General features: G+C 31.8%; 1 protein-coding gene across 1 annotated transcript in view; it reads left to right on the forward strand.

Moving 5' to 3' along the window:
* Window positions 1–22,548, forward strand: part of LOC145314867 (uncharacterized) — a 28,342-nt gene that overhangs the window by 1,861 nt on the left and 3,933 nt on the right. Inside the window, exons 4-9 of the mRNA XM_080154947.1 lie at window positions 105–295; window positions 5,966–6,085; window positions 6,658–6,775; window positions 7,388–8,661; window positions 12,811–13,445; window positions 15,057–15,186. Coding sequence (XP_080011073.1) covers window positions 105–295; window positions 5,966–6,085; window positions 6,658–6,775; window positions 7,388–8,661; window positions 12,811–13,445; window positions 15,057–15,186 — 2,468 coding nt within the window. The remainder of the gene's footprint in view (window positions 1–104; window positions 296–5,965; window positions 6,086–6,657; window positions 6,776–7,387; window positions 8,662–12,810; window positions 13,446–15,056; window positions 15,187–22,548) is intronic.

A 22,548-nucleotide genomic window follows, 5' to 3' on the forward strand; every position in this document is an offset into this window, starting at 1 on the left:
AGGAATCATCATGAAACCTTAAATAAAAAATAATTAAATTTACGATTTTAGCTATCTGTTTATGACATTTAAAAATGATGAAAATTTAACTTCTTAACTCTTAGGATGAAGATGTTAGCCTTGGCAATCAGAGGCCAAGCAACAATAACAGATTCCGCGGCAATAACAATTTTGGCGGGAACAATCAGCTGAGAGATAATTTTGGCGGGAACAGCCGAGTAAATCCACCAATAGCAACAACGCCTATACCTGTGGGGTTTACTACAACCAGACGGCCTCCAAATGCTAGACCAAGGTATATACTTTTCAAGTATGGCTCATAAACCGATTAATATCCACTGTATACTGAAAAATCATGTATAGCATTGATTTACACTCAAGGAATATTGACATAAAAATCATAAAACAAATACCAATTTTGTTAGCCTGAGCTTTCGGACACTCTGTATGTTTATATAAATGTATGTAACTCTCTTAATTTGAAGTTGTTCATAAACTATGCTTTTTTTCTTCAATTTCAATGTTTTGTAATTTGTATATACTTTTAAATGGATCAGGTAAGGATTATAAATGTTAAAAGAAATATTTACATTTCTTGAAATTCCAAATTAAAGTGTTGAATATGTGTAAAAGTATGCACAAAACTGTGCTTTTATGCGTGTGTGTGTGTTCGTGTGTGCATTACAATCAAACAGATAAAAGGAAATGCATAATGAACAATTTTTAAAACAAAATTTTACATTTCTAAAAAAGAGGTTTTTTCTGATGAAAAATATCAAAAAGCAGAAAAATTATCTTTAATTCTTATTTAAGGATGTTTTTACTATAAATACAGTTAGAGCTCAATCCTTAAGAGTCTTTACATCCAATTAAAGTATTTTGACATTGAAGATCTGACCCTAGATAACAATTTTAAAAATAACCCTTTACCCAAAATTAAAGTTTAAAAACTGAGCTGACTGAAGATACAGTGTATTATGCATTACAGTTGAATTTTAAAAAAAATTGTTCAGCATGGCTTTGAAACTCGAAACAGAACCTGTTATCAGCTATACTGAAAAATCATGTATAGCATCGTAGTACGGACACTTTCCCAAGAATATTAAAATTAAAATCATAAAAATAGTACTAGTTTTATTAGCTCGGGTCTTCGGCCACTTGGGGCCAACAAAACCAGTTTGATTTTACAATTTATCAATTTAATATCCGCGAAAAGCTGTCTAAAGCTGCGATAAATAATATTGATATATTAGTAATATTTTAGAAGCAAATGAACATATTCTAGAAATATATAAATTATAAAAAAACATGTTAGTTTGTATGCATACTTAAGGTGACTAGGTCAAGCATTTAAAGTCAAAGGTATCCCCCATCTCAACTAACATTTTTGATTAAGCCTTTATAATTAAACAAACCTCTTTTGCCTCAAGGAATATTTACGAAAAGATTTAGAAAATCTAAACTTTTTACAAGATTCCCTTAATATTAGTCAAGAAGTTAAGTATTTTGCATAATTGTAATGCTTTTTAGACTAAAAAAGGCACAAACTAACATTTTTGTTTAAGCCTTTATAATTAAACAAACTTCTTGTAACAAATGGATAAAGTACAAAAAGGTAAAGAAATGAGAAATGTTATACTTAAAATGTTATAATTAATCTTTATTCGTTTACAATTTTTAGTAAGCCTTTGAAATTAAAATTCCAAAAAAAGATTTTTTCCTTTTTTGATAAGGTTAATTTTTAAGTTGATTTTTCAAGTCTGAAGACCTAAATCAATTTAATTATTTAAATTTCATGATAAACTATGATTTACTATAAAAAAATTTCGGTCACTAGACTGTTAAAATTGCTAGAGTCAATTTATATTATTACTTTTTTCATTTATTTTATCTTTTAGGTAAACTTTTAATCAAGCTTATTAAATACATAAATATATATGCACATATTGCATATATGTAAAAAGATAAAAGGCATAATAGGCTCTATAATCACCACTTTATATCAACATGAAATATCTTTACAGAAACTAAGGACATATATTCAGCTATTTTATTCAATTTGAATCATGTAAATTTTTAGTAGAGCACCTTCTCATATTAATAAGATATGACTGTCTGTCATAACGTCAAATCGGGTTCAAAATGGATTTAGAAAACGTAGATATATTAACACAGGAATAAGGTATAACCAACAAGGGAATTAAATCTAAAATAATATTTGGGGGGCAAATGGAGAGGTCGTCAATTTTACGATGTGTTGCCCTCCAACGACAGCTGAAAAACACGTATAGGTTTCGTGATTTTTTCCCCGCATTAATTTCGTTATTGGTATGAGCTGATAATAACAGGGGAAAGTTTAGATTAATTCTTAGTTTTTTATCCTCTAGGGGCCGAAGGCCCAAGTTACCAAAACTAAATTGTCGAAAATTGTCTGTAATACGACGCTATACACGATTTTTCAGAATGGCTGTGAACCGGTTCTAATTCAACGGATATTAATTGGTTTAGAAGCCATACTGGAAAATTGTTTAATAACTGTCCCTGTCCTTGGCAAGTTCATAGAGTTTAGGAAATGCCTTTTAACCCATTCTTAATGTTTATTAACTTTAATGACATATAATAATAAACTCAGAGATGGGATACACGAATCTTAAGGGATAAGACAATGGGCGATAAATATACGTACATCTCCAATGATAACATATAATATTACCCTTCTGTATATTATATTTAGTCGTTGAAACATTTTGACACTTTAATGATTGAAATAACAATAAAAATTTTATTAAAGTACCCTAAGTTTTAAAACCAACGAATACGAAAACTTTGGGGACTAGTGTAACAAACAGCCTATGTACCCTTCCTCCTTGTATAATGATAAACACAGGGATGGGATATGGTACTTAAATTAAAAGAGTTTTGTCTCTTACTTTTTTTGTTTAAAAAACAATTGCAACTAAATGTTAATGGGTTCGAATCTGGACACAAAACTGCGTCATAACAAAAGACGTTGAAAAAATTATTACTAAAGATTTATCAGATAGAATAATAGATAGATTTATAGGAAATGCCTTGACCCAAAACAGAAGTAACTCATAACAATGCCTAGTTAGGACTAATAAATAAACAAAAAACATTCAAATGCATGATGTAATTCTTATTTTTCACCTGATGCTAATACCCGACCCTAAACGGGTCTTTTAGGGATGTGAGGGGCCGTAATTAATAGGTGGAACGGGTCCTAGATTTATGAGCATAAAATAAATATAAAATTATAGCATGAAGTACTAATAGTATAACATATGTACCAATTATACAACAGTTATGAAGATAGAAACTGAAAATATAATAGAACCATACAATTTTACTGGTTTAGGTCAGGGATAAGGGATAGGAAACCTGGCCATAAATTAGGTCTCGGCCTGGTTTTGAAAGGGATCATGCAACTTTTACCATTTGCCTAATTTAATGACCTTACTGGCGGACGGCTCATATTGGCTACCGCTCTAAACCAATAGTGTTCTGTGATTGGTTGATACAAAACAAGCCCAAATCACAGATGGCGGAAATTTTACAAGCAGACAATTCTAGAAAAAATAATGATTTCGTCTGCTACGAAAAAATAAATATAAATGGTGTTAGATCACATTAGTTTAATTATTAAATCTGCTTAGAGTTAAACATTAAAAAAGGGCCACATAGAAAAAACAAAAATAACGGGATTATTTTTTTGGAAAGAAGGTAGCTACGAATTTTCATTTGGTAGTTTATAAATTAGATGTTGTATTTTGAATTTTTAAAATTTAGTATGGAGTTGATACAACACCTTCACCCTAATTTTTGTACAATACAACACAGTACAGATATATCATTACATTATATCCAGTATAGTATCCAAAGAACTTGATAGAATGTTACCCAAGTGCATATTTATTTATTTATTTTGAATTTTAATTAGCAATGAAATTTTCAAATAAAATTTTTACTCATTAATAAAAATGCAAATAATACAAACTAAAATCTGTCTGAGGGAAACCCAACGATAGCTTTCTGACAGTTCAAATTACCAAAGTAAAAGAGAAAAAATTTTGGGAGAGAAAAAACTTCATTTTAACAAAAGCCATTAATATATAGGTTTATAAAAAGTTATGTTTTTTACTTTAAACTAGCTACCTGAATTTGATTCTATACTTAATCTACACACACACACACAGCTTTTTCATTAGCATTTTATACGAACCACTGCGCTATCCCAAAACTGGTTTATTAGGCTAGAAATAGGCCTAGGCTTGAAATAGGCCTGAAATAATATTTTCCTACGTTTCCCATCCCTTATCCCTGGTTTAGGTCGACTAGATTTTATTTAATATTATTCAGAGTTGACATAATATTAACATGACCTTTTTATGTCAACTATAAGACATTTTAATAAGTGGTCATGGATGAAATATTAACGACAAAACGCTGAAACATTTTTGGGAGGTTTGGATCATTAAACTTTTAATGATTGTGTTACATAAAGTTCTATAAGCTCAGTATCTCAGTATTGCCTAAAAACATTAGTGACTTTAAATAAATATTAATTAGATGGTACAACTAGCAATGTATAATCTTTTCCACCAAGAATAAAGAAAGGATAATTTTGTTTATTATCGTTGGAGATGTACATCCGTTGTTTTATCCCTTAAGATCTCTGGTCAGACATACTGTCAATACTAGTATCATACAGAATGCTAAAATTAAATTGTTGTTTTGTCGACAAAATCTATTGATATTGAATGTGAAGAGTATACCTCTTAGATACACAGAGATATACACTATACAGTATTTAAGCAGTAAATAATTGCTTAGTCTTAGTTCACTTGCAATGATTAATATTTGTTTATACATAATTATAACAACACAGTTCCATGTATAAAGGAAAGGAAAAGCAATAGGACATATAGTGACGACCAAGTTTTTTATTTTGAGAGGTGAAAAATAAGGAACTTCAAAAATTTGAGGGGGCTAAACTTATGTATTTTTTATCTCAATTATTAGGGGGTAAAATTAAGGGTTTAAAACATATATGTAAAAAAACAATAATTGAAATCGTTTTTTAAAAAAGGCTAAAAACATTTTTTTGCAATGGGGATTATCACCATTCTAGGGATTTGATTTGCCTGTTTTTAATTTTCAGAATACGTATCCCCGACAAAATTGCAGGATGTTGAGTACATTTTTAATGCTTTGATGAATCATTTAAATATGCATTTTTTTCAACAAAAAAATACATTTAATATATTTTTGGAAGGGCACTTTTTAATATCAAAAATATCTGAAACAATTTCATTTTATGAAGAAGTATATGGTCTAAAAAGAAAAAAACTCATTAGAATATAAGTAATTTTAAAGTTAATTACGATACTGTCCTATGAATTCGTTAAAGTTTTGATTACTTCCACAAAAGATTATATTTTAATTATTTAAAGTATATCTTAAATAGTGTAGGTATTTTGTCAGTTAATATATTATCAAATATTTAATTAGACTGATAAGTTTAAAACCCATGTTATCATATTCGTTGGCTCAAAACTTTCTGTTCTTTATTGAACTTTAATAGGTTGATTCAAAATTTTAAACTACCGAAAGAATGTATGCAAATTTCCCGTATTCATTCGAATCCGGTGGATAGGAACCGGTTCTCATCCATACGAAAAAACTATGTCTAGCATCGTATAATATACAGTTTTCTACGAATATAAAAATGTACAATTATAAGATTAAAACCAGTTATTTTAGCCCGTGCCTTCGGCATCTCGGGGCTTAAATAACTGGTTTTAATCTTATAATTGTACATTCTATATCCGGGGAAAGCTGTTTATAATACGATGCGAGAAATAACTATTATCGTTTTTTTGTTTTATCCCTAAATTAAGATCACTGCATACTAAGTAAGTAAAATCTAAATTATAATTATTTCTAGGGTGAAATCCAACCTGCAGAAGAACAGAAACAAGAACAGTTTCTTTTCACCTGGGATAACCACACCTCCACCCACAAAGGCAACCTCCAGACAGCCACCATCTGCCTCCATCAGCTCTATAGGAACATTTTCCATTAACGATTTAATTGACAATATAAAGCTCTGTTTTTAATGGGGTGAGTAACATATGGCAGAAAAATAGCCTGAAACCATCCCAAACATTAAATCTAAAAATAAAGTTGCCTGAATAAATCCCAGGGCCCATGTAAAGCTTGCCCAATAATTAGTAATGGAAATATCAAGCTTGAAACAAAAAACGTTACTGCCTTGTGCAATAGGACACAACCAGAAAAAATAATTATTTACCTGTCATTGATGCGTTACTGAGGCTTAATCAACCTTGTTTAAATAAAGGCATTACATTTAATCAATTATGTGAAAGACACTCATAAATTAATTGTTTGTTACACTAAAAGTTTTAAAATCATGTTTTTTATTCATTACCTTGAACACTTTGGGTACTGTTATTAAAGTTTGATTATTTGATTCATTCAACCAAGCATATTAATCAACAGGGGCAATTTTGATTATCATGACAGGGGATGTACATCAATTTATCGTCCTTTGGTCCTTTGTCTTTCCCTGCCTCCTTTGTAAACTGGAACTAATAAATGATGGAAAATGCCGCGACCAGATATAAACAGCGTGGAAGACGAAGATTTTGTAAATCCCTTCAACAACCCGCCATTCATCAGCGCAGATGGAAAGAAACCCAGGGTCAAGGCCAATATTGATAACAGATTTAAACAGGTAAGATACAGGGATAGATCAATGGTAGATAGATTTATCAGTCCGCCCGCCTAATTACTTTTAGTATTGACTTTTGTAATCAAGTAATATCAATCTTATGTATAGGTTTTCTATCCTAGTAGATAGAAACATATACAAACATATATTATTTAAATGGAAATGAACGAACTGACCAATAAACGAGTTCCATGTTAGCAATCTAAATTGATGTCAAATTTTCCCTTTCAATATATCCACGTATTCTATACCCATTATCTTCTTTATTGGTATTACTATTTCATTAGACTAGCGGCTTCGCCCCTAGCCTCTAGGGGCTTTGTCTTAACAAGTAATAAAAAAAATTAAGGACATGCCTAAAAAAATGAGTATGGGAATCATTACATCTTCTACTACCTACCCAGCGGAAAAAAATACGAATAGAAAATAGCCCAAAACCACCACAGGACAAGGAGGTATATTCCCTGAAGAGTAGAATCCATTCGGTTCTGTGGTTACCGAGATCTTAAGCTTCAGACGGACGGACGGACAGACATCATTCTACTTTGTATTAAAGATAGAAACATATATGTATTGTATATCTACTTCAGTATAATAAGAATTTTTCAATTGTAGGCTGGTAAAACACGACAAAACAAGCCCAAGAAGCAGGGTAGCCGCAAGGTAGAGCTGAACCGCAGCCAACTGGCCAACATCAACTTTATCCAGCCGCGACCCGACGTTGTCACAACCGAGGAGCCCTTCTTCTTTGGCCCGGACGTTATCCCCGACGGTAAACGGCCACGTGTCAAGGCCAACATTTTGGCGGCAAAATCTCGTGATGGCGATGGATCACGAGACAATAGTATTCAAGATGGCGGGAATGAACAGCCGGAAAATTCGCAAGGATTCCCTGATCGATTCAATTTCCCGTCGGCTACGCCTGAGCCGTTTATCACCACTCCCCAGCCGTTCAATATTCCAGCTCCGACAGCCAGCAGACAACCAACATCACCGCCCAACAGATTTGACCCCTTCAACCTGGGTCCCCCACCCCAGCCTAAGATCCCAAAAGAACTACTGGACCGATTGCCGCCACCTCAAAACAGACCAAGGCCGAACTTTAACCTAGGCCCGCCGCCGCAGCCAAAAATACCCCAATCTGTGCTGGACCGCTTGCCTAAGCCGCCCCGGCCTTCCTTCCCCTCGAGACCTAAACCCGCAGGATTTAATTCGCTGGCTACATCACCCAACCCACTGTTGTCTTTTGGTAACAATAATAATAATAACGGACCAACTTCACCGGCTAATGATATATTTAACTCTGTCAGCCCTACGCCTAATCCGTTTAATACTCAATTCAACATTAGGACAGAGCCACAGTTGGACACACAGAGCATCAGCCCATTGCAGCCCTTCAACTCAGGTCCAAGCAGCACCCCCAGACCGTTCAATTTCGGTCCAAGCACCCAAGAATCGTTCAATTTTGGACCCAGCAGCACCCAAGAACCGTTTAATTTTGGTCCCAGTAGCACTCAAGAGCCCTTTAACTTTGGACCTAGCAGTACGCCAGGTCCTATCAGGACCCGTCCAACGCCCCATCCGTTTGGATCCTCGCCTGGACCGTTTGGTGTGTCACCTGGTGGAAATGGCTTTAATTTTGGCCCGTCTTCTACCGGCCGTCCGTTTAGCCCTACAACACCTAGAAATGAGATATTCTCTAACACAGTCCAGACAGGGCTGAGTGTGCCCAGCGGGGCTCCGGCCTTCAGACCGCCGCAAGAACAGCAGCAGGTGCAGCCCACGGAGGCCAACTTTAATCCTTTCTCGTCCACGGGTCGCAGCGGATTGATCAAGAACAGGAACCGGTTTGGACAGCGGCCAAGAGTCAAGTCGGACGAAGCTGTTAGGTAAGTCATTAAATTTTACTTTTAAAGTGCATTTAGATATAGAGAGAAAGAGGACAATAGATTGTAAATTACACTGGTACCCAATGTTTTATAAACCCTTTATCTTTATATATGGCTCAAAACTTAAGATAGACTTATTTAATTGTGATTGGTTGGTTTCAGACAAGTTGTTTCTAAACTTTTAAAGCAATAATATCAATTAAAGGAAAGAAAGAGAAAGTTTTTATATATTAAGTAATGTTCTTGGCTAAAATATAGAACAATAGCAATCAAATTATAAGAAGGGAGAATCATATAATAGGTCATAATTAAAAGAAATTTTTAAAAAAGCCTTTTTAAAATCTAAAAGTAAAATAACATGGATATGCAGAAACATTGCCTTTAAAAAATCAAAAAATTAAAGTCTTTTAAAAGTACTATGATAATATACATAAAGTTGAAAAATAAAAATATGTAAATGGGCTAAAATTGTTTATAAAACTATAAAATGAAATAATATCAAACTTTCACAAAAGTGATTGTTGAACAACAGTGATAGAATAAGGGGGAATGCCCATTACCCAAAATAACCTAACCTAACCTGGCCTAAAGTAATAAAGAAACAAACTAAAAACTATCTCCGACCCCTTTATTTCAAAAACAGGACAGGGGGTTATCAGTGATCAACTGGGTACTTTATGTTAAATCACCATTATTATCATTGTAACATTGAAATTCTTATCTGTCATTACTCTATCCTTGTGTATACACGACATACCCCTAATTCAGACAACCATAAACACTTCAAAGCAGGCAGGGCGGGTACATTGGGCTGTTTATTACACAAGTCCCCAAGATTTTTATAACAATGCTTTCTTTTTCATTGGCTTAACAACTTTGGGGACTTTTATTGAATTTTGATTGGTTGGTTTGATAAGTCCAAACGTTTCTACCACTAAGTTTAATCTACAGAATGGTAATTTTGTGTATCCTTATTTGGGAAGTACATAAATTATAGGCCATTGTATTATCCCTTTATATCCCTGCTTAAAAGCCTTTTAAGTCATTGAATATGTCAAAGTTTGAAACATAGCATCCTTCATACTAAAGTAGACTATATATTAGTGGGAGCGAAGATACTCTTTTAATACTAAAGTATGTATGTACGTCCAACAGTAAAAAAAATAGAAAAATCTAACTCTAAAGCGTTGTGTCTTTTTGTTAATAACTGCTTTAAAATATTGAAAATCTTGATAATAAGTCTTAAAATTTCTCTCTGCTTTCTGTATCCTTTTTTAAAAATAAAGCTTTTAGAAAATGCTTGTCCGAATTGATTGCCTATTAAAGGAAGCTTTATAAATGTTCTTTGGAGTGGCTCTAGGCTATTTTTCTGACCTCTCTTGCCCTCCCCGAGATTCTAGGAGCGAAGCAACTAATATCATATATAAAGCCTTAAGTATAAAATATTTTCATTTTGTTATTACTGCGCTACTTATGAATAAAATCAATGTTATTGTATGTATCATTGTATAACCCTTTCCTTCCTATAAAAGTGTTCAGGTTCATTAAAGGAAAACTTTTCGCTCACATACATATATGTATTGTATATACATTTTTTATGAATAGTTGATTTTTGTGTGTTTTAAAGTTCCTCAAACGGTTTTCAGTGATCTTTTGAAGAACTAAATTTTTATTTGATAATTATTTTAAGCAGAGAGTCTTTTAAGGATTAAGTTGTATTTATTGGTAACCAAAAATCCTTTTATTTATGCATATGAATTATAGCACATTTTTGAATACAAAAAAAACAGTCAACTTTAGGAATAATAATTTATTTATTGAATTGAAAACATATTCACAACAATAATACATCTGATATTTTATTTCATCTATTCAGGAGCTGCTATTCAGCCAATTAATTCCAATTAAAATTTCTGCAAAATTTGATATTTTGTTGGGGTAAAGTTGGCGTATGAATTGTGTTTTATGTAACTGAAGGGAAGTGGGTAATAAGGGGGGGGGGGAGAAAAAAGGGATTGGGGTTGTGGGGAAATATTCCTTTAGAATTTTTAAAGATTTTTAACGTCAATTCTATTCTTTAATCTGATCCCTTTCTAAGTAATGTCTAATCCCTGTGGGGCCCAATCTCAATAGTTTACAGCATTCTGCTCAGTGCACGCATTGATTAAGTATATTTATATTATACAAAATTCATAATTATATTGCCAAAATTAATTGTATTAGATATTAAATAATACATCATTAATGGCGGTTTCTACAGTCAATTTATCACACCCTTATAATAAAGTTTGTTTGTTTGTACTAATCTCACTAACCGCTGGGAAGGTTTATAACTATTTTTGGGGAGGGTACCGACACCTTTCCAAGAGAAATAACCCCTAGAAAAAAATTTAAACAACCTCCTTCAAAAAACTTCCCCCTATAATTTTTATACTTAACATACTATATAATTTTTATAGGTTATTTTAGGTTTGGTTAGGTTATATTGGGTTAGGTGATTGCCCCACAGGGTTAGGTAATTGGCCCTGCAGGGTTAGAGCCCCCCGCAGGGGCTAGAAATAGGAGAAAAGCTACTGTGAAAAATACGAAGAATCGCCCCATAAGGTGCGATGTTACGAAAGGGACTATACCCCAAAAAATGGGTTATCAAATTAAATTTTTCCTCTACTAAATTACCCCTAGAGGCCTCTGGTGGCGTAACCAATATTCTATTTATATCATAATACTGACAAGAAAGTTAAATCTTCAAGGGCAATTATGTCCATAATAAACACACCAACACTGACTTTTTCTATGAATCGGACAGACAGACAGACAGACATTGTTATATCTTGATGTATATTTGTGATACTTTGCCTTGTACAATACTTGTACACTACTAGCATAATCATATAGGTACCCAAGCCTTATGGTTGAAAAGTTTGGACACTATATTTTTAAAAGAAATTAATTAAGATCATTAAAAGTGTATTTCAGCCAAAAAGTTATGAAATTTTTATAAAACTTTGGGTACTAGTGTAATTTACAGTTAATCAAAAGTGTTCTCTAGAACCCGCTCTAAATATGGGAAAATATTGATGAACCTGAATGGTTAATGAAGGGTGAAATATTGCGGCGAGAAATAGAAAGAGGGAGGGAGGTGACATTGGACTGGAAATTATACTGGTCCCCAAAGTTTTCTTATATTTTGGCTCAACAACTTTGGAGACTTTTCTTGAATTTTGATTTTGGTTGGTTTATGAAGTTGAGTGTCCAAACGTTTCAACCACTAATGTAATTTTATGTATCATCATTGGGGATGCACATAAATCTATCAGCCATAGAATTATAATTGGTTGGTTCAAACTTAACTTTACATCCATTAATTTTAATCTAAAGAATGGGTAATTTTGTATTTCATAATTGGGAAATTAATCTACAGCCCTTTCTTCTTCCATTATTTCCAAGAATTACTAAAATCAGAGTTTTATACATTTGATGTTTGGGGGAAATAATTTAGAATTTCTGCTCTTTCATACAGGGATCTAAAGGAATAAGACAATAACCGATAAGTTGATGTACATCCCAAACGATGATAAACTTAATAACTCCTTCTGTAGATTACAATAAGTGATGGAAACGTAATTATAAGAATTTTGGGACTAATGTAACAAACACCCCATTGTCCCCTCCCTCCCTGAGAAAGATAGCTCATTTTGCTTAATTGTTAAAATGTTTGAAAGTAATTTTATTGACAAATGGGTTATTATGGTGGGCGCATTTCCCTTATTTCATTATACGCAAACTATTAATAAGAAAATTATCCAGTGAAAGGTTAACAGCTCATAATTTCCAACATTTCTCTTCAAAGTTTTTCTTGGATATGGAATGGGCGAAGATAACTTTGACATCCATTGTCCTATCTCTGATTCATCTTTACATAAAACTAACAGGTTGTCTGTCTCTCCGTGAGTGTGTCTATAGCCAAAGATCTTACTAACTGCTAAAGGTATACTGCTCTCCTTAACAGTTAATTATACAATAGATGGTTTTTTTTAACTATTTTAATGGAGGATTAAAAAATTGTCTTAATTAAAGAAATGTAAAGTTTTTTGTAGGTTTCTGTAATGTTTTCATCTTACATATGTTTTAATACATTTATATATTTAGGTTCAACAATCAGAACCGATTTGTGCCTGCCGAGCAACCCCGCCGTCCTGCCATCGATGACGCCAACACAAACACAAACGACTTCAACACAAACTTTATCAACAACTTCGACAACGAGATTGACACAGATTCGACCACTCTACCGCCAAATATTCGTTTCATCCGCCCGACTTTACCGCCGTCCGAGCGTGAACGCTGCTCCAACCCGTTCAAGTGTCCGCCGAAAACGTTTGCCGGCGGCCGCAAGCCGCGCGTCAAGTCCAACATCAAGGCGCGCAAACGCAACTATTGGAATCCGCGCAACTCGCGCTCCCGCACAATTCGAAAACAAAAGAAGAAGAAGCAGTCCTCGGTGCGGATTTCACCGCAGTTCCGCGACACAATTCTGGGACACCGCCGAGGACGAACTGGCCGCAAACAGGAAAATAACGATAACGATCGTAAGAACGAAATTGACAGCAATGAAATTAACGATAACGATCGGCGTGGCGGTAACCGCGGCAAAAGCGTGTTCAACTCGCTGACCAACAGTGTCGCGTCCATTGGAACGACAGAACGATCGTTGTTGAACGAGATAACGGTTGTCGTTCCCTCGTCAACGACGACAAATCCCTTGATTAGCCTGCAAAGAATAGGTAAGCAATTTTTTAGAATCCTAGACACTTTACCTTTTAGCAAAATGAAAATGATTATTTTTGAGGAAAAATGAATTAATTTCTACATTTTCTGAACATTTGAAAATTAATCTTTTGGCATGTTATTGCTTTAATGTGACTTTTAAAATGAATTGAATATAAGAGTGGGGGGGATGAGGTAGTTCTACATTTGAGACAAGTATGGTTAGGTTACATTGGGTACTGTAATCCCCGCAGTGAAGTGGTAGTGAACCCAATAAGGGTTAGGCAATGGCATATAAAAAATATTCAATCCCCTTATTTTCAACTCCAAAAAAGGGGGGTTTAAAGCTCAACATGCGCTATGAGGTAAAGCACCAATCTATTTTTTTTAACCTATTTAACCAAATCAATCAACTGAGATACAGAACAAATCATAGTTTGAGGTAAAACAGAGCTTTGCATGGTGTATATACAATCTTACTAAAATATCAGCCTAAAATTTTAGCCTTACAGGGAGTTAAGCTTTTCTTTAATTATATTTAGTGAGTTCGACCCTCTGTCTGTCAGTCTGTCAGTCTACTCATGAGACAGTCGGCAAAATTACTATAACTTGATTAAATGAATAAAAAGACAAAATTATCAAATAAAACAAAAAGATTTAAATTTTTAGCTATTCTTCAAGAACACCTCTTAGATTTTTTCTACGCCCATATTGAATGTATATTTATTTTAAACACACAAACTTTCAGGGAGGAAGGGGACATTGGACTGTAAATTACACTGGTACCCAAAATGTAATAGACTTACAGTCTTATTCGTTGGCTCAAAAACTTTGATGATTTTGATGTTCAGAGGGGGTAATTTGTTTATCATCATTTGGGTAATTTTCAATTTATCGTCCCTTGTCTTATCCCTTAAAATCCCTGCAAACTTTAGACAGATTTGGGATAAAAATGATGCTAGAAAAAATCATAAAAACAATATTTTAAATGTTTGTTTTTCTTTGTTTTTAACTATAACAGCATGAACAAAATGCATTTTGAGTATAATAATTTTAGACTAGCGGAAAATTTTGTGGCAAAAGCAAACTACAAAAAAATATTTAAACAACGGTGTTGAACTATATCTTTATTATTATTAAGTATTTTAATATAAAGATTTTTTGTAACACTACTCTTTTTTTATATATACATAGTGTGGTTTTCAAGAAAAATATATGATTATACCTTTTAAACTTTATTGATTTGGGTTTAATCAGCAGAAAAAAGGGGTTAACACCCATAGATATTGGTTTAGCGGTAAAATCCTTTATTTTGTTAGTCCAACAAACCCTTCTCGCGTTGGAAACATCTATGCTTTTGTTATGTTAGGTTAGGTTAAGTAAGATTTAGATAGCGCTAAGTTGAATAATAAATTTTAAAAAAGCAGGCAATGGGGTTTGTATGTTCGTCAAATGTAGAAAATACGAACATTTTGCCTCCTTAATAAATATTTTAAGCTTTTGGTATTTAAAAAAAATCAATTTACTCATATGCTTTTTTTTATAATTAAAAATCAATCCAAAATTTATAAACAATGCAGAAGTGAATTTTTACACATTGTTTTCATACAAGCCTATTTTCGTTTCAGTTGAGAACAAGAACCGTCACTCTGGGGAGACAGGACAACGAGAATCACTGCTATCCAATGTGGCGGGTACAAGAAGATTTCAGAACAAGAGGCTGCAGGCTAAAACTCGGTTCAACCAAATAAGGCAGGGGTCTGTGAACTTTTAATAGTTTTTTTTGTTTTTGTTTTGTTATATTAGGTAAGTTTAGCCTAATAGTGTATTTTAGTTTGAAATCTGTTTTAAAGAACTTTTCAGTAGTGTGAACGTACATTTGACAGGGGCTTAAAAAGGGGAAGACAGGGTAATAAATTTACATTTTAAGGCGATTGGGTGGGGGTGTTGACACTTCTTTTGCACTTCACTAAAGCTAGATATATGTAGAGATTTGTTTCAAAAGTGATATATATTGATTGGTGGAAAACCTAATAGCAAAATAGTTTTCATCAAATACAGTTTTAGTTTACCAAAGGGAATACTAACTTATCTCCTATTGACCTAATACCATATATGTTCAATAGGCCGTATCGATTGTATATTGAAAGGAGGGCCGGGGCATGGGAAAAATATTTGAAATATTGCACTTTTCTGGTGAAAAATTTAGTGTGGATATTGAAATGCACATCTCGATGCACACTTATGCACATCTTAGAATATATTTGTTACGCATATTAGTATTCGGACACTACGGCTATTATGGCTTTTAGTAAAAATAGCCAATACCAGTTGATATTACATTCTAAAATACTAGTGCTTTCGCCCCTTGCAGATGCAAAGATTTTTTTAAAATAGCCTAAAACTATTACAAGACTTAAAATAAAATAGCCTCGTGGACATATGAAGAGCTTCCCTAGACGGGAGAACTTAATCGGTAGTCATCGAAAGCTTAAGCTTCAGATAAAAAAAACCATAATACTTTATACTATTGTATTGTCATGATGTTACTCTGTATTCCAATTAATTTTTAGATATAATCATTAAGACAATAATTAATTTTTATCAATGATGAACATAGTTTAACATCTTAAAACAATTGAAATTTTGACTGAAGGAGTTGTTTTAAGGCTTATTTTTATGCAAATAGTCTTTTGTAGCATGAACAAGAAACCAACGAATCAAGATGAACATAAGTATAGAGAATCTTTACAAAAATTGTTGTTAATCTTAGATGGTTGCTTCTGCAGACATAAATTTATAATTAACTAGTAGCTTAAAAAGTTTAACTGTTAAAAATCAAAAAAATTCTGATGATGATTAAATTTCCTCCACAGATTATGACGGCATATGATAAAATAACCAATGAGAGGCCAGCATAAATTTTACCATTGGTCAATTACTTTGTATACTGGACTCTCATTAACTATTCTATCGTATGACCTCATAATCTGTGGAGGGACTTTAAGCATCTTCAAAAAATCTTGTTGTCTTAAATCTCTAAAGTGGCTGCGATGTTTTAGAAAAATAGCGGGAATATTGGCTCACTGATACGCATGATAGACACATATTCTGAATTTTTATTGACCAATTCATCCATTATTTATCAGGCATTTAGGGATGGATTGATAGATAATAAATTGTAGAGAATGATAAGGATAAAAAATTGGCCCTTCTGCAGATTAGAATTATAGGTCGAAATGTTTAAATCAACAAATCAAGGTTTAATAAGAGAACAATGAGCCAATGAGAGATCAAGTTAATGAAACATTGGGTAGTAGTGTATTTTATAGTCCAATGTTCCCTTACTCCCTGCTAATTCATCCATTATCCATCAGGGAATCAGGGATGGAATATTTGGACGATAAATTTATGTAAGAATCTCAATTAATTAAAACAAAGTTGCCCCTCCCAAATTTTTTTGTCGAAATGTTTAAATCAACAAATCAAGTTTAATAAAAGAAGCCAAAGTTTTAAAGCCAACTAATAAGAGCTCATATCTAAATGTAATTCTTGCATTCCTATTTGACGTATGAAGTACATATAGAAGCAAATACAGGCTTTGGTTATAGAGTAGCTTCGCTACTAAAAAAAGAAATTGAACTCATAATAAAACAATATTAATTAAATTTCTATAGTGACAGTGTTGTTATAATTATTTTCTTTTTATTAAAAAGTCAAAGGTTGTCTAGGCTTATCAAGCATTGTTTACCATAAGGTAGATTGAAGATTTAACATTAGGCATCTGAAGAAAAACTGTTCTGTCTCCAAATGCCTTATTTCAACTTTCTTTTATTGAATAGCATGCTTTGATTGTCATAGCTAAGAAAACATTTTTGAAAGGAAAGTGTTTATTATTGAATGAAAAATTAAAGCAAAAATATGTTTTCTTTAAGTTCTAAACTTTGGGGACTTGTTGTTTTAAATTTACAGTGTCCTAACTTTACCATCATTGATTTCAATCTACAGAGAGGGTATTTATTTTGTAGTTCATAAATTGGATTGTATATCGATATGCGTCCATTGTCTTATCCCTTTAAAACCCTGACAATTCTAAAATACCTTTATTTTAGTCAATTCGCAACTTTTCGGTAAAAAATCGTCTAAAACCAAAATGAAACTCTAATGAAATCATAAATTGTCATTACAGAGAAAGAAGGAGAAAGCCAAAAGTTGCAGGAATAGTGGGATAGGACAATAGAAGATGAATAAATATTTTCAAAATATTATAAGGAGGGGTATGGATATGGACGATAAATGGATATACATTCCCAATGATGATAAATAGAATAACCCCCTCTTAAGATTAAAATTATTGATTGAAAAGTTTAAACACTTCTAGTTTGGTAGCAACCAATCAAAATACCAATTCAATGTCCCTTCCCTCTCTGTCTATTAAGGCTTATTGAGAGAGCAATACTTTATCTTCCATGTATCTCTCCCCTTTATCCCTGCAAAAGTCTAGTCTTAATTGAGGTTGTCCTTAACCTTATAATGATTGGGGAAAATTATTTTGATGAAAATTTTAGAACAGAACAACAGTACAGACAAATATACAAATATCAACCTTTGTAAAATAGCATTGAACATGCATAGACTCATACAAAGCTTTCTTAAATATTGTAGTTTAAGAGAAGTCAGGTACAATATCATTGTATAACCAACTATTTTAGTATTTATTCTATGTGCACTTAAAGATATTGTTTAACTTCTCCAGAAGTAAATAGTTAAACCTTTTTATTTACAAGGCAATTTGTCCCCAAAAAAAGCATCTGATGCATTTTGGAGTATAGTAGTTATTCTTTTGAAACTATCCCTTCCAAAGATACTTGGTATTACTAATTATATGCATTTCTGTATGAAATAAAACCAAAACAAATAACTATAAAAATCATATATAATTACTTCATAGATAAATGGATATGTAAAGAAAATATTTTCTGCCTCTCGGGGCAACAAATCTGGGTTTAATCCTATATTTTTTATTTCGATGTCCGTGGAGAGCTGTGTATGAAACGATGCGATAAGTAACTATTAATGATTTTTAACAAACGAATAGTAAACTGTTATAAAGTAATGATGAAATAAATTTTATACATCGAACTCTCTTTAATATATATCCGAATTATCAGGGATCTTAGGGGATATGACAATGGATGATGAATTAGACACTGCTAGTTTGTTTCAGCCAATCATTAATAATAAAGTCCCTTCAGCAAATGAATGAGGAAACATGTTTAATAAACTTTGGATACTGTTCCCCACTGATAGCTATAAAATATCTTGAAAAAATTTAGGAAAAATTAGTTTTTAATCCATTTACTTATACCTGTACTTTCCCAGAAGCTAGGATGCTTATGACTGTAATTGATCATGAAGATAAAGAAAAACATGGTGTTTAAAACGAGAAAAAAATGGGCCCAAAAAGTCTTTAGTTCATCCCTTTGAAGTGTTTTATCAATACCACCATTTTTTTCTAACCAGGTATCTATATGGATAAGACAATGGCTGATAAATTATGGAAATCCCCAATGATGATACACCAAAATACCCCTCCTGTAGATTATAATTACTGGTTAAAACGTTTGGACACTCAACTAAATGAACCAACCAATTTAAATTTATTTAAGTTCTCAAAGTTGTTAAGCAAACTAAAAAGAAAATGATATCAAGACACTTTGGGGATCAGTGTAATAAACAGCCCAATGTCCCCTCCCTCCCTGCTTTCTAACTTTCTTTTAAGATATTAAATGATGCTGAATTAATTATTTTATATTGGTCTTTTAAGAAAAACAATATTTTTGTTGTTTCTTTAAAATATACGATTCTTTACTGTATGATGATATTAAACGTGTCTTCCTTTTAACTAAAAAATTCAAAGAAAAAGTAGCAAATAATGAAAATTTTTAGCTAATAATTTTAATCTACAGAAAGCGTAATTTTTTCATCCTTCATTGTCTTATCCTTTAAAATCATGTCTTTTAAAATCTTATGGCTAGCTAATGGCTAAAGATGTGCTTTTCAGGAAAGCTCATACTTTAATTGGCAGGATTTTAAAAAGGTCCTATGATATTCTTTATAATTACACTTCCCTTCTCCCACTATGCGGAAGCAACTACACACACACACACACACACACGGACAGACCAACACACACACACAGGAAGGATATCCGGACTTGTAGAGCAGCTTAAAGAGAAGCTCTGCTACTTACAGATGTCCTATTATATAAAATATTAAAGTTTTTTGTTTGATTGTTAAGATATCTAACACTTTAAGGTAGATTCATGCAGATCTTGGGGTGGTTTTAAGCAATTTTCAGTCCTTCCTTCCCTAGCTTCTAGGGGCTCAACACTAATTATATCACTAAAATTAGGTATTTATGAAAAATTTCAATTTTATTTGTAAACTATATTCTTAATTTAATATGAAATTCTTTAAAATTACTTTTTGACTTATATGTATAAATAATGATAATTTAAAAAATTTAAACTGTTATTGTCCTTTGAATACTTATGAAGAAGAGAGATAGAATAAAAAAAGGATGGATAGATTAATGAAAAAAAATTTTAACGAAAAGAACACCTTAGAATTCAGAAGATAAAGACGAAATAGAGAACCTAGTAATAGTGTCGGACGTAAGAAAAAAAATAGCCAATGAGAGGCCATTATTGAACAATTTCAAAATTTATAGTGGCCTCTCATAGGCTAATTTTTTTTCTTACGTCATAATCAGTCCGATACTATTACTAGGTTCCGAAATAGAGCAAAGGTAAATGAATAATGATTTATATTTCATTTTACTTTTTTAGAATGGCTTTTATTATTTTTTTTAGTGTAAGATTTATCTATATAAAAAAGGATTAAAACATCCATAAAAGTAAAGCTCATTAAAACTGACTGTCAGACATACAAATATTAACAACTATAGAGAAGCTTCGCCCAAAATATGTGATAGATTGTCATAGTATTCACCAATCCATAAAACAAGATATTAGAATAGAGTAAAATGTTGGTTTCAAAATAGTTTTTTTATCAACTTGCTAAAACTGATCTTTCAAGTAATGATTTCAACTTTTTACTTAATTGTTAAAAGAATCTATTACAGACATATGAGTGTACATAAAGACCGCAATTGTATAAAATCTTTGCTTTATGAAGATTACATAATTCATTTTAATTTTAAACAGCTATGAAAAGATTCTTTTATTTATTTTAGTTAAATTACATTACAGCTAAAATATTTTGAGATGATAATATTCACAAGTATTTTGAACAAAAGTAAAAAAGTAAAATATCTTAAGGCACATTTAGTAAATGTACATAAGAAGACAATTATTACAAGTAATAGCAACCATTTTAAAATGCAGATAGACTTAGTTAAAATAGTTAGATTTTCTGTGTGGTAAAAAATACCTTGAAATGTTTTCAATATCTGTTAGTTAATGCTTTTCGACTTTAGATTTCTCTTATGGCTTTAAAGTTTTTAGTTAATACAAAAACACTTCTTTTATATAACACATCTTTAAGTTTTATCTTTAAAAAATCTTTATAGTTATAAAAATAACACAAAGCTAGAAAAAGAAAAGGATATTTATTCGTTGGCTTTATTTAATTTTAAACATGTTATATTTTTGTACATTTAAACTTTAGAATTGGCCTAATAAAGGTAAAGATGTGAACAAAAAAGTAAAAAAAAACTTACTAAGAATACAAGATTAAGATTGATTTCACTGAATTAAAGTAACTATTCCGTAAAAAAGGATAAGATACTTAAAGCTGAAAAACATCGGATTTGACCAATCATAATATAATCAAAATCGAAACAAATGTACTATTTAAGCATCCAATTGTTTTTTATCTGCCGAATTATAGCTTTGAGCAAAATTTGCAGTTTTATTCCCTTAATTCTTTAACTTTTAAGAATAGCAGCAAACTTCAAATAAATTGAGATACGAGAAAAGGGCAAAAAAAGATTTGTTTTATTTTTCTTTTATTTTATAGCGGTATTTTTTATACAATTTAACAAGATGAATTAAACAGCAAAACTGTTTATTTTTTTCTTTTATTGTCCATCCTTAGTTTAAATAAATGAAATCCTTTTATATAAAGTAGTAAAGGTTTTTGTCTGTAGCTTCAGTAACTACTGACTGAACCGATTGAGTAAAGGTTAATTAATTTTCATATCTAAGTTTGGGTTTTGGCTATTTTCCTATTTTTGAATACAGAAGATGCTTGAAGCGCAATCGATAGTAATTATTAAGGCACTATCAAAACCATAATATTAAGGATAGATTATGTCGACAATTTTAAATTAGATAAAATGGCGATGGTTGACATATTAACGAATATTGACAAATTGACTACACTGATTAGCAACTAAAATACCCAAATTCCATCAATATCGACAGAAGTTATTGAAAAAGTATGATAATAATCAACATAAAGTTCAATATGATTGAATGATAAATAAATAATAGATTTGTTATCAGCATTACATTGGAATTACAAACAGTATGTAACAAATCAGCATCATGAAAGTGTTCCTACAAATTAATGGAAATATTTTGTAAGTTAATCATACCTATCCCTAAAGGATAGATGAATAGACATAAAGATTCTGAAATTGCATAATGAAGATGATAAAGCAAGGCTCAAAATATCTTTGATATATCAATATAGAAATTCAGTGACCCCATAGCATTACCTAAGGATAAAGTGTGGTATATGATAAATGCTAATTTATAGAAAAATATTTGCACAAAAAATAAGCTTTCTTACTTTAATAGAAGCCAATAAAATATTAAGATGTAGAATAGCTTAACTAATAACAACATAATTACAATTTACGAAAATCGTTTAGTTCCTACTCCGTTTCCTGAAATAACGTTTTGACTGTTTTGTAGGTATACCATTAGACAAATATGAGCTTCTTTAAGATTTTTATCTAAGTTTGTCATTCTATTGTAAAAAGTAGTAAGGTTTTTAGTCTGAAGCTTAAGCACAACTGAAATAGTTTAGTTCTCATTTTCAGGGAAGTCTCGGGATGGTTTCAGACTAAAGTATTGGGATAATGCAAAG

Source organism: Acartia tonsa, chromosome 3 (genome assembly GCF_053477335.1).
Source record: "Acartia tonsa isolate MP-2025a chromosome 3, ASM5347733v1, whole genome shotgun sequence".
NCBI classification, from domain to species: domain Eukaryota; kingdom Metazoa; phylum Arthropoda; class Copepoda; order Calanoida; family Acartiidae; genus Acartia; species Acartia tonsa.